Below are 13,755 nucleotides of genomic sequence, written 5' to 3' on the forward strand. Positions count from 1 at the left end.
GGAAAAGCTTTCAATTTTTCATTGCTGAGTATGATGTTAGTTGTGGGCTTGTGATATATGGCCTTTAGTATATTGAGGTACATTCCTTCTGTGTCTAATTTGTTGAGAGTTCTTATCATGAAAGGATGTCAGATGCCTTTTCTGTATTGAGATGATCATATAGTTTTGTTCTTCATTCTGTTAATATGGTGTAACACATTGATGTGCATGTATTGAGCCATCCTTGCATCCAGGGATAAAGTCCACTGGATCATGGTGTACTATTCTTTTAATGTGCTAGTTTGCATCTGTTTATCAGGAATATTGGCCGGTAACTTTTCTTGTAGTGTCCTTTTCTGGCTTTGGTATCAGGTTAATTCTGGCCTTGTAAGATGACTTTGGGGGTATTCTTCTTCTTCAGTTTTTTGGAAGAGTTTGAGGATTAATATTCTTTAAATGTCTGGTAGAATTTAGCAGTGATGTCATTACGGATGGGCCTTCTTATGATGCAAGTTGTTTTTTTTTTTAACTAATTGAATCTCCTTTCTATTGGTTTAGATTTTCTGTTTCTTCATGATTTGGTGTAGGTAGGTTTATTGCCTCTTGGAATTTGTTTCTTATAGGTTACCTGATTTGTTGGTATATAATTATTCATAGTCTCTTACGATCCTTTGTACTTCTGTGATAATCAGTTGTAATATCTCCTCTTTTTGTTTGTGATTCTGTTTAGTTGAGTCTTCTTTTTTCTTAGTCTAGCTAAAGGTTTGTCAATTTTATTATCTTTTAAAAAACCAATTATTCATTTCATTGATCTTTTCTATTTTTCGAGTCCCCGTTTAATTTATCTCTACTATCTTTATTTGCTTCCTTCTACTAACTTTGGGCTTTATTCTTTTTCTAATTCTTTGAGGTGTAATGTTAGTTTACTTGAGATCTTTCTTCTTTTTTATGTAGAACTGCTTTTGCTGCGTTCCATAGGTTTTGGTATGCTGTGTTTCCATTTTCGTTTGTCTCAAGAAATTTGTCAATTTCCCTTTTAATTTCTTTGATCTGTTGGTTGTTCAGGAGCGTGTGGTTTAATTTTCACATATTTGTCAGTTTTCCACTTTTCCTCCTGTCATTGATCTATAATTTTAAACTGTGTGAATGTTCTGTGTGCACTTGAAAAGAATGTGCATTCATTCTGCTGCTATTGGATGGAATACTATATGTGTTTCTGTTAGGTCCATTAGGTCTGAAGTGTAGTTCAGTGTTTACTGGCTGAACTCCGTGGCTTACAGCTATAATCTCAACACTTTGGGAGGCTGAGGCAGGAGGATAGCTTGAGGCTAGGAGTTCAAGAACAGTCTGGGCAACATAGTGAGACCCTGTCTTTACAAAAATTTGCCAGGCATGGTAGTGCATGCTTATAGTCACAGGTACTTGGGAGGCTGAGGCAGGAAGATCACCTGAGCCCAGGCATTCAAGGCTGCAGTGTGCTGTGATCGCACCAGTGCACTCCAGTCAGGGCAATAGTGAGACCCTATCTCTTAAGAAAGAAAAAAAAAGTTCAGCATTTCCTTATTTATTTTCTGTCTAGATGATGTATCCATTGTTGAAAGTGGGATCTTGAAGTCCTCTTAATTTTGTATTCCTATCTATTTCTCCTTTCAGAATCCTAAATATATATTTAGGTGCTCCAATGTTAGGTGCATATATATTTACAACTGTTTTAATGAATTGACCTTTTTATTATATAATTACCTTCTTTGTCTCTTTTAATGGTTTTTGACTTAAAATCTGTTTTTTATGATGTAAGTGTAGGTACTTCCTGTTGTCTTTAGGTTTCCATTTGCACGGAGTGTGTTTTTCTGACCCTTCACTTGCAGTCTGTGTGAGTCTTTTGTAGGTGATATTTAGCTGAGTCTTGTGTTTTTATCCATTTAGCCACTCTGTGTCTTTTGATTGGCAAATGTATTCTATTTACATTTAAAGTAATTATTGATAAATAAGGGTTTACTATTGCCATTTTGTTTTGTTTTCTGGTTGTTTTATATATATTCCTTTCTTCTCTTGCTGTCTTCCTTGGGATTTGATGATTTTCTGTAGTGGTATGCTTTGATTTCTTTATCTTTTATGTATCTACTATAGGTTTTCGCTTTTTAGTCATGAGGCTTACATAAAATATCCTTTAATATAGCCGTCTATTTTAAGCTGATAACAATTTATATCACCTACAAAAGCTCTGTACTTTTTCTCCCTTCAACATTACTAATTTTACAGTTTACATCTTTTTATGTTGTGTATTTATTTAAAACGCCTTTTCCTTCTTTGATCTCAAAGAAGTGGACTGTTGTGTCCTGATAATAGGCAAGATGTAGCCAACTATTCTCTTCTACTCTCAGGTCAGAAACAATGTTTTGTTTTTGGTAATTAAAAACTAAATACACACCTGTCAGAAGAGATAACAGTACGTAAAAAATTGAGACAATACCAAATGCTAGTGAGGATATGGAGAAACTAGATCTCTCACACATTGTCGGTAGGAATGTAAAATATTACAGCCACTCTGGAAAAAGTTTTAAAGTTTCTTTAAAAACTAAACAGGCTGGGCGCAGTGGCTCACACCTGTAATCCTAGCACTTAGGCTGAGGCAGGCGGATCACCTGAGGTCAGGAGTTCGAGATCAGCCTGACCAACATGGTGAAACCCCGCCTCTACTAAAAATACAAAAATTAACTGGGCGTGGTGGTGCATGCCTGTAATCCCAGCTATTCGGGAGGCTGAGGCAGGAGAATCACTTGAACCCAGGAGGTGGGGGTTGCAGTGAGCAAGATTGTGCCACTGCACTCCATCCTGGATGACAGAGTGAGACTCCGTCTCTTTAAAAAATAATAATAATTAAAAAAAAACTAAACATGTATTTACCATATGATCCAGCCAAAACAAAGGAAAACTGATGTACACACAAAAGCCTGTGCAAGAATGTTAATAGTGGCTTTATTTGTAATAGCCAAAACCTGGTAACAACCAAAGTGTCCTTAAATGCTTTAAGTGAATGATAAGCTATGATACATCCATATGATGGAATACTACTTAGTGATAAAAAGGAACAAAGAATTGATACACTTAACAACTTGGATGAGTCTCAGGGGCATTATGCTGAGTGGAAAAAAGCCAATCTCAAAAGGTCATATGGTGTGTGATTTCATTTATATAATATATAACATTCTCATTATAGCCATGGAGAATAAATTGGTGGTTGTCAGGGATTGAGGTTGAGAGATGGGGTAGTGTGGATGTGACTATAATGAGCAAGAAGATCTTTGTGGTGACTCAATAGTTCTGTATTTGATTGTGATGGTATTTAAATGAATATACAGGTATGATTAAGTGTCCTGAAACTATACACACACATTTTACCAATGGTAATTTCATGGTTTTGGTATTATACCAGTTATGGAAGATGTAATCATTGGGGAAAACTCAGGAAAGGACACATGGTCCTCTGTAGTGGTTTTTTCAACTTCTCATGAATCTATTTCAAAATAAAAATGTTTTTTAAGAAACTTGAAATGCCAACCAAATTTCATAGTTAATAGATACAAATCTTTAGTGTTACTGGTTTCTTTAGGTGGTCATATATACATTTTAGGATGGAGAGAATGCTAGAGGTTGATATAGTTTATTGAAAGGAAGAGTCTAATGTCTACAATTGCTTTAATTAAAGAGGAAAGTTTCATAATGCTATGGGACGCACCAGAATGTGTGAATGTCTCAACACCACTAGTTCTTTTTAAAGCATTGTGTGACTAAATGGATAAGAATTTAAGAAATAGAAAATATTTTTAACATACTTGGTGGAGATATAAGTTAAATTTTTGATACTTGTTTTATTTAAGGAATACTTTTTAAAAGCAGTGTGAACTCATCTGTGTTGTTAGCTGTAGATGCTTGTGTATATCATTGCAGGCCTTTCGTGTCCTGTCTGAACCAGCTGGTCCGGGATCCCCAACCTCTACAGAATGTTCTAGGGCTTGGCAATGTTCAAATGTACCAGAACCTGCAGTCTGTGGGATAAGTAGAATCTGGGTTTTCAGACTGAAGAGAAGAAAGCGCATTGCAAGACGACTGGTTGATACCCTCAGGTAAGAAATAAAATGGATCTAGATCCAGAACCCTAGGTTCATAGCTTTCCCAGTACCTCTCAGCTTCTGAGCTAAAGAGAAGGATGTTGGTAAGACACTTCTGTATAAATACTATCAAAGTCAGACTAAGGAAGGTATTGGCACTAGAAAAACCATACTAGATGTACTCAGTCTAGGGCACAACATTCCAGGTCTGAAACATACTAGCCCACTGCTTTTCAAACTACCTGTGCTAAAGGACTAGTTTAATTTGTCACAGATCAACACTAATAAAATAAAAATGGATTGCTAGAAAAAAATAGAAAAACAAAACAGAAACACAATCTCAAATTGTTATTAGACTTAGCAGACGTGAAATTATGCTTCAATAAATCTATACAAAGTAAAGGTTTGAAAAATTACAGAAGCTGTACGTGTTCATTGATAGTGACTAGATAATGAAGACTTGCTATAACTCATAAGCATAACTTATAAAGTGGATTTGTGAGACAGTCCGTAGAACGAGAGAAAATAGTTGCAAATCATTTGTCTAAGGAGGGTCTAATACCCATAAAATTCTTAGAACACAATAAAAAGACAACGCAATTTAAAAATAGACAAAGAATTTCAGTAGACATTTCTTCAAAGATGAATTGCAAATAGTTAATTCAACATAACAAGATGCTCAACATCTTTATCAGGGAAATCACAAAACCATAGTGAGATCCCACTTTATACCCAGTAGGATGACTGTACTCAAAAAACAGACAAGTGTCCATGAGGATGTAGAGGAAACTGAAACTCTTGTACATTGCTTGTAGGAATGTAAACTGGTACAGTTGGTGTGGAATACAATCTGATGGTTTCTCAGAGTTAAACTGTTATGTGACCTAGCAGTTTGACTCCTAGGTTATATATTCAAGAAAAGAAAACATGTCCACACAAAACCTTGTACATGAAGGTTCATAGCAGGATTATTTATAAAAGCCAAAAAAGTATAATCCAATCTGTGATTAATGGATAAATATGGTATATTGATACAATAATAACAATGGGATGTTATTCAGCCATAAAGGAAATTCTGTCACACGCTGCAACGTGGAGGAACCTTGAAAACATTATGCTAGTTGAAATAAGTCAGTTGCAGAAGATGACACATTGTGTGATTACATTTATATAAAATGTCCATAAGAGGCAGGCAGATCCAGAGGCAGAAAGTAGATGTGTAGTTTCCAGGGACTGAGGAAAGATGGAGAGCAACTAATGAGTGCTGGGTTTGGGATAATAAAAATGTTCTAGAATTAGATAGTGGTGGTGATTGGACAATATTTGTTAATATACACAAAACCACTCAGTTGTACAATTTTTAAAGGGTGAGTCTTACAGTATATGAGTATATATATCTCAACCCAAAAAATTAGTCTCCATTTTTAATTCCCATGTACACACTTTGAACTAACACTATGTATTGCTGTTTAAAGTTTCCAATATCACAAACTTGTTTGCTAATTTACCTAATCTAGGTTATATGGATGAATTTCACAACACTTACTCTCTCAATTTCTACACATATTTCATTGTCTAGATAATAGGTTACAAACCAATAAGCACACTTTAACCAAACCAAAGACCACACTTTGGAATACTGTTATTCAAGCCTCTTGCATTCTATGCCACTTTAAAAAAATAAATACCAACACCATTATGGGGACCCAATCTTGGGCCATAAATCCTAGTCAGTTGTACATACTTACAAAAGGGATCAGTAGGAAAAATTGATATCTTAAAGATTTTTGATTAGTTATGAAATACTTTTCTATGTTTTGTATTAGATATATAAATTTGGTATGAGGAATACCAGTATCTAACCTAGTTCTACCATATTATGTATTTATTTATAGTATTTAATATATTAGAAGCTTATGTCTTCTAATTGAATCAAATTCTAATTTTTTATTCTGAAATAATTTCAAACTTACAAAAGAGCAGCAAGAGTAGTAAGAAGCCTTTGTCAAGATCTAGTAAGTTCAACGTTTACCTCATTTGCTTTACCATTCTATGTTTAGATAAACTTCCTGAATTATTTTGTTATATATATTACGCTCCTTTACCCCTTCATGCATTGGTGTGTTTTTCTTAAGAACAAGAATATTCTCTTATATAACCATGATACAATGATCAAATTTGGGAAATTTAATATTGGATATAATGCTTTTATCTGACAGTCCATATTTCACTTTTGTCTGTTGTCTCAAATGTCCTTCATGGCTTTTTTTTTTTTTTTTTTTTTCTGCCTAGTACCACATACTGCATTTAGTTTTCACGTCTCTTTAATCTTCATCTTCTCTAATCTGTAACAGTTTCTCAGTCTTTTGACATTGAAGAATTTGAAGAGTACAAGCCAGTTATTTTATAGAATATCCCTCAATTTTGATTAATTCTGTTTTTTTCTTTCACAAACAAGTTGTGGGAGATGTTGAATTCTTTTAACCATTCCCTTATTACTTTTAATCCTAAGGTAAGCAAGATCAAGGAGAGTTGTAGTCAAAATGCAGATTAGTTTTTCCCTTCTTAAAGCTCTCAGTGGATGTCTTCGTTGAAAAAAGTATGTAGGCTGGGCGGTGTCTAATGCCTGTAATCCCTGCACTTTGGGAGGCCAAGGAGGGCGGATTACCTGAGGTTGGAAGTTCAAGACCATCCTGGCTAACATGGAGAAAACCCCACCTCTACTAAAAAAAAAAAAAAAAAAAAAATTAGCCAAGTATGGTGACACATGCCTGTAATCCCAGCTACTTGGGAGGCTGAGGCAGGAGAATCACTTGAACCTAGGAGGCGGAGGTTGTAGTGAGCCAAGATCGCACCACTGCACTACAGCCTGGGTGACAGAGTAAGACTCTGTCTCAAAAAAAATATATATATATATATATGTGTGTGTGTGTGTGTATGTGTGTATATATGGTTACTGCTTAAAATTGGTGATTTTTTTTGTTTGTTCTAATTATCTGTTGCTTTTAATTAGCAATATGATGCGTTGTTTTTTGGTTGAGTTGGAGTCTCACTCTGTTAACCAGGCTGTAGTGCAGTGGCGCAATCTGGGCTCACTGCAACTTCCGCCTCCCGGGTTCAAGTGATTCTCCTGCCTCAGCTTCCCAAGTAGCTGGGACTACAGGCATGCGCCACCACGCCCGGCTAATTTTTGTTTTTTTAGTAGAGACAGGGTTTCACTGTGTTAGCCAGGATAGTCTCAATCTCCTGACCTCATGATCCGCCCGCCTCAGCCTCCCAAAGTGCTGGGATTACAGGCATGAGCCACTGCACCTGGCCTAGCAGTATGATCTTATATTAGTTGCTCTTTACTGTGGATATGCTAGAGTTAGGTGGATGGTTCCCTTTGCCCCTCAGCAGAATTTTTTCTGGACCTTAGCTTTCTCATCTGTGAAATGGTATCATTAGACTTCTTTCTCTAAAATATAAGGCATTTTTTCACTTACTAAAAATAAAGTTGATTTAAGTCAAGAATATTTACTTAAGTTGTGCTCATGTTAATTAGAATGTTAAGTTGCTTCCATTATTAAATCATCTTTTCTTCTCTTTTAGGAATTGCTTCATGTTTGGCTGTTTTCTCAGCACTGATGAAATAGCATTTTCTGACCCAACACCAGATGGCAAGTTATTTGCAACCAAGTACTGCAACACTCCTAATTTCCTTGTATATAATTTTAATAGTTAAAGTTGATTTCAGTTATAAAGGAGTTACTGTCTGGATAAGTTGAGAGAGCTCCTTGTTATAAAATAGAGACTATTTAATAAATATCAAAATAAAAAAGACCAACACTCTCATACACACACACACACACACACGTACATCACAGTTTTGTTCTTTATGAGTTGAAAAGTCAGGAATAAATTTGTTGAAAATTATCTGGGGATTCAAAGAAAGGAAAAATCTTTGAGTGATTCACTGATTAGCACTCTGAATTTTTAATTATGAAACTTTGTAGCTATAACTGGAAAATTACCTGACTCTTATGTAAGAGTATTGACAAAGTGGTTTTTCTCTAGAAATGTGACCTGGTCTTTTATTAAGCACACTCTTGGGCCAGGATTATCTAATGCCACATCAGAAGCAAAAAGGCAAATTTAAACTTGGGCAAGTAATTTCTATGCCCAATTTGTAAAGGGAATTCCTGAATTTTTTTTTTTTTTTTTTTTTAATCGAGGCGTGGGTCTCACTATATTGCCCAGGCTTCTCTGGAACTTTTGGGCTCAAGCGATCCTCCCAAAGTGCTGGGATTACAGTCATAGCCACTGTGTCCAGCCTAATTCCTGACTTCTCTATACAAAGTCTTCACTTGATAGGCACTCATCTGTTGTAACTCAGTTTGAATATCTTTAGAAAATGTTTAGAATTTCTTACTTGTAACAAGATGGTAAGGAATAAGATTATCCCATATGCATTTCTGTAGAGCAGAATTCTATAGCTTAATGTTTAATCTTTTTGAAAATAAAATTAAATGTTTACCTGTCATCAGATTTAATTAAAATTATACTTGGTAATTGCACTATTATCATTTAGTTAATTTTTGTTGTATGGAAATGTTGGTAGTGCTACTTTAGGAACCTGTTACTGACAATTGATGTCATTAACAAAATGCCTAGCTGGATTAGATGTTTCATTTTCTAGTTTTTTGCTTGTTTAAAATGCACCTTACTTGTTCTGAGATACCTGGCAAAAGTCTTTATAAAATGTATGGTAATAGAACCAAGGTTAGTAAATATACATAGGCTGGTGGATCAGAGACCATGGAACTGTGTAAATACACTTAAATGTTCACACATTTTTCTAGTGTAATTCTTGGATACTTTAAAAAGCAAAACATTGTTCAAATTATTTTGATTCTAAAAAATCATTCAACTGCTGGCAGAAAGATTATAGGCAAGTCGTTTTCCAGATTGTAATTATATGTAGAAACTGTTCATCTGCATTCATTTTATTTGCCAGTGAGTTAACATGTTTCCAAAATTTTAAAGCCTGGGTTCCCAAAAGAATGTGGAAGTATTAAAATGTATGTAATTATGCAAATATTTTAATGCTATTTTCTGTACTTGTTTATTTCTTTTAATTATTTTATTTAAAATTTTAAATTAACATTGTTTAATGCTTTTGTGATGAATCAATTAAAATTCTTTAATATTTTATACAACTAAATCTGATTTTAATTATATTTTATTATGAAAATTGTATATGTTCCATAAAATTCAGATAATACATAGAGATGACCAAAAGGCTTCCCATAATCCTGCTTTTAGTGCCTATTACTTTAGATAAACTAAATATATATGCAGTTATTTTGCATCTTGCTTCAATTCAGTATGTCTTAGATATGTTGTATTTCAAGAACTAAATATTTAGCATGATTTGCTGTTGATACTCTTGGCTTGGTTGGGTGTTTTTTTGTTTTAAGTGTAACACATACAAGAAGCAAGTGCACTGACAAGGTCTCAAAGCAATGATACCCCAGTGGCAATGAGCACACCTACCACCCAAATCTTGGTTGGTTTCTTTCTTTTTTTTCCCACCCTGGGCTGAAGTGCAGTGGTACAAACATGCCTCACTGCAGCCTCGACCTCCCAGGTTCAAGTGATCTTCCCGCCTGAGCTCCCTAAGTAACTGGGACTACAGGTGTGTGTCACCACGCCTATTTAATTTTTGTATTGTATTTTTAGTAGAGACAGAGTTTCACCAACGTGCCCAGCCAGTCCTTAAGCTCCTGAGGCCCTTGAGCTCCTGAGCTCAAGTGATGCTCCCACTTCAGCCTCCCAAAGTGCTGGATTATAGATGTGAGCCACTGCACCCAGCCAGATCTTGCTTACTAATACCTTCCTCCACAAAAGGACCTGGGGCTCTTGGGAGAAATGGCTCATTCTAGGGATAGGGCAATGAACGTACAAGATGAGCCTAGATCACCTTGTACAGCAATCCCCCCTTATCTGCAATCTCGCTTCCCACAGTTTGTTACCAAAAATATTACATGGAAATTTCTAGAAGTAAGGAATTCATAAGTTTTAACTTACCCACCATTCAGAGTAGCCATAGTGGGTGATGAGTGCTCAATTAAGATGGAAAAGGCATCAAATTTGTCAGCAGAAGACATGCACAGACACATATTCCAATTGAGGGCAATCAGGTTGAGTACTGTCCATGGTTTCAGGCATCCTCCTGGCGGTCTTTGTCATAAATTGTGCCCATATATGTGTATGTCTATTTCTGCCTGTTTATTCTTACTAATCTTATATAGGTTATATTTATGCCAATACCAGACTGTGTTAATTATAATATTAATGTTTGCTATAGTATTAGTACATGGTCCCACCTTTTTTTCTTCAGGAATAGTTTGTCTATTCTTGGTCTTTGCATTTCCATATACATTTTAGAATCAATTTATTCCACAAAAAGCTACCAACAACAAAAAAGCCTGTTGGGATTTTACTGGAATTGTGTCAGATATATAGGTCAATTTGGGAGGATTATTTGATAGTTTTTTTTTTTTTTTAGACAGAGTTTTGCTCTTTTTGCCCAGGCTGGAGTGCAATGGCGTGATCTCAGCTCACTGCAACCTCTGCCTCCTGGGTTCAAGCGATTGTCCTGCCTCAGCCTCCAGTAGCTGGGATTATAGGTGCATGCCACCACACCCAGCTAATTTTGTATTTTTAGTAGAGATGGGGTTTCACCATGTTGGCCAGGCTGGTCTTGAACTCCTGACCTCCAGTAATCCACTTCAGCCTCCCAAAGTGCTGGGATTATAGGCGTGAGCCAGTGTGCCCAGCTGATACTTTTTTTTTTTAAGCCATTGGGAAAAGTGTTTTAAGTTACATCTTGTTTGCTGATACATAAAATACAAGTTTTCTGTTTTCACTTTGTATTCAGCAATCTTTCTAAACTTATTTAATTCTAATTTATTTTTATCTACATAATGTCTATGAATGAGTTTTATTTCTTTTAGAATCTTACAGCTTTTATTTTTTGTTCTTACAATATTGCATTTCTAAGATCGCCAGTCTAGTACAGTGTTGAATAAAAGCAATGGTAGGGGACATATTTGTTTCATTGCTGATATAGGTAAAGTTTTCAACATTTTACTATTAAATATAAGGTTTACTGTAGTTTCTTTGTAGATAAATTTCTAATATTAAGGAAGTTCCTCTGCCTATTCCTAGTTTTCTAAGAGGCTCTCAAACATCTTGAATAGATACTCAGATTTTATAAAAAGTCTTTCTTCTATCTTTGGAGATGATTTTGATTTTTCTTCATTGTTAATATGGCAGTTACATTGTTATTTGAATGTTAAAGTAATCTAGCTTTCCTGAACTAAATAAACCAAACACAATTTGGTCTTGATGTCTTTCTTTTTTATGTTACTGGCTTTAGTTAACTAATTTTTTTTTTTTTTTTTTGACTTTTGATGTGTTCATGAATAAGATCGGGTATCTGTAGGATCTGTAGTAAAGTTTTTTCACTCATGACATGTCTTTTTTCTCCATAGATTAGTTTTGCCTAGGAGTTTATCAATTTTGTTAGTATTTTTAAAGATTGGCATTGTTAATCCTATCTATCATAGATTTGTTTTCTGTTTCCTATAAATTTTAATTTTTTTCCCCTCATTGGAAGGGAGGTACTGTGGTCTGAATGTGTTCCACCAAAAATCATATGTTGAAACCCTAACCCCCAAGATGATGTAATACCATCGTAAGTAGTGCCTTAGGAAGGTGAATGGGTCATGATGTGGAAGGAACCCTCAGGGATTAATGGCCTTATAAAAGAGGGTGGGGGAGCTACCTTGCCCCATCCACCGTGTAAGGACACAGCCAGAAGGTGCCTTCTATGAGGATGCCCTCACCAGATACCATCTTGATCTTGGACTTCCTAGTCTCCAGAACTATGAGAAATTTCTGTGGTTTGAGGCACCTTGTTTATGGTATTTTTGTTATAGTAACCTAAGATGGGAGGCTTGTTTTGTTTTTCCTAAATTCTTAGCTGATATATACAGCATTTTTTATATATAGTTTTTATGTGTAGCATTTGTTTCATTTAAAATCCTTTCTAATTTTTATTCTAATCAACAGATTGTAGAAGATTAAATAGGTACCAGGAGACATGAAAGAATGATCTTCAACATTTCTCAAGCAGCTGCTGATTATCTCCTTTTATGGAGGCATAACAAGCTCCTGGAGGCCTTCTACAGATTCTAAAGGGAAAGATTTTCTGGGAGGTGAGAAAGCCACTTGAGAGAAGGTTATTTTGATTTACTAATTAATTCAGTGTAAAGGTAGTACTGGGCATGGTGGCTCACGCCTGTAATCCCAGCAGTTTGAGAGGCCTAGACGGAGGGTTGCTCAGGAGTTCCAGACCAGCCTGAGAAACTTGGTGAAACCCTGTCTCTACAAAAAAATAATTAGCCAGGTGTGGTGGCATACACCTGTGGTCCCAGCTACTCAGGGTGGGAGGCAGAGGTGCGAGGGTCACTTGAACCTGGGAGGTCAAGACTGCAGTGAGCCATGATTGCCCCACTGTACTCCAGCCTGACAGAGCAAGACCCTGTCTCAAAAAAAAAAAAAAAAAACACCCTCAGCCAGCCAAGTCACATGTTGCTCTTTTGAGAATGAGACAAATGTCCAAAAAGATAACATCTGAGATTTAAAGAGCAAGTTCTAGAAAAAGAATACAAAAATTTCTCCCAGTTGGTAGCAGATTATCTGCAATCTTGTGTTGAGGATTTCTAGGACCTCACCAGACTCAAGGGGCAGTGCATGCTGGGAGTATTTTATAATGTCTACCATAGACAAGGGCTGTGAATTTGCTGGCCTTGTCCTTGGTATTACTTTATTCCTATTAGATACCCCAACTGTAGGAACTAGAAACAAATTTCTCAAAAGCAATGGCTTATATGTTAAAGAGCCAATTCAAGAAAGATTCAGTTCCTGCTTTGTCTTATAAGCAGGAACTGCTATTACTGCTAGGAAAAGAATGGCCTGGAGAAGCTGCTCTGTTGGCTTGGCAAAGAAGAGTGACACATGTCAGAGTGAGGATAAGAGACCCTATTGAATATCAGGATGCAAAATTATACATATGTTTTTCTACAGATTAAGACAACTTCCAGTTGTCACATTAATATTTTGATGGAATATATGCAAACTAATGATCTGTGTCCTATTGCTTGGTACAATCTTATACCAAAAGGCCTTCAGTGATTTCTAGGCATTTTTAAAGTTCAGAGTGCAGTTGTTCCTAATGTTTCTAAGAACCCCCCGTGTCGGTAATTTTTAAAATTCTGTCTACACCCAAATCTAGGTATACCACCTACATTGGCAATTCAGTAATTTAGAAAATTCCCAGGGGACTGTGGCTTACAGAAACTACTGATCCAAAACACTTTACAGATTAGCAAAATAAGGCCAAGAGAGGGAAAGAAACCTACTCACGTTATTCACTCAACAAGTTTAATGACAACACTCAAATCAATTAAATATAAAATAATGTTGAGACACCTTATGGTACCCAAAGTGTCCTTTATTCTGTATCATTCTATTTGAGTTTTATTGCTTTTATACAGCTAGAAAATGCTTAAGGTACAAATTAATAAATTTTAAACTCAGTATGGAAAATACATTT

The 13,755-nt window shown here is 35.7% G+C and overlaps 1 protein-coding gene across 2 annotated transcripts in view; it reads left to right on the forward strand.

Annotated features, from left to right (window-relative positions):
• Window positions 1–9,294, forward strand: part of ESCO2 (establishment of sister chromatid cohesion N-acetyltransferase 2) — a 30,324-nt gene extending 21,030 nt beyond the window's left edge. Inside the window, exons 10-11 of one of the 2 annotated variants that reach the window (XM_007962006.3) lie at window positions 3,931–4,106; window positions 7,683–9,294. In XM_007962006.3, the coding sequence (XP_007960197.2) occupies window positions 3,931–4,106; window positions 7,683–7,815 (309 nt within the window). In that variant the 3' untranslated portion in view covers window positions 7,816–9,294. The remainder of the gene's footprint in view (window positions 1–3,930; window positions 4,107–7,682) is intronic. The other variant, XM_007962007.3, reaches the window with a different exon arrangement.
• Window positions 9,295–13,755: the final 4,461 nt, after the last annotated feature.

Source organism: Chlorocebus sabaeus, chromosome 8 (assembly GCF_047675955.1).
Source record: "Chlorocebus sabaeus isolate Y175 chromosome 8, mChlSab1.0.hap1, whole genome shotgun sequence".
Taxonomy (NCBI): Eukaryota; Metazoa; Chordata; class Mammalia; order Primates; family Cercopithecidae; genus Chlorocebus; species Chlorocebus sabaeus.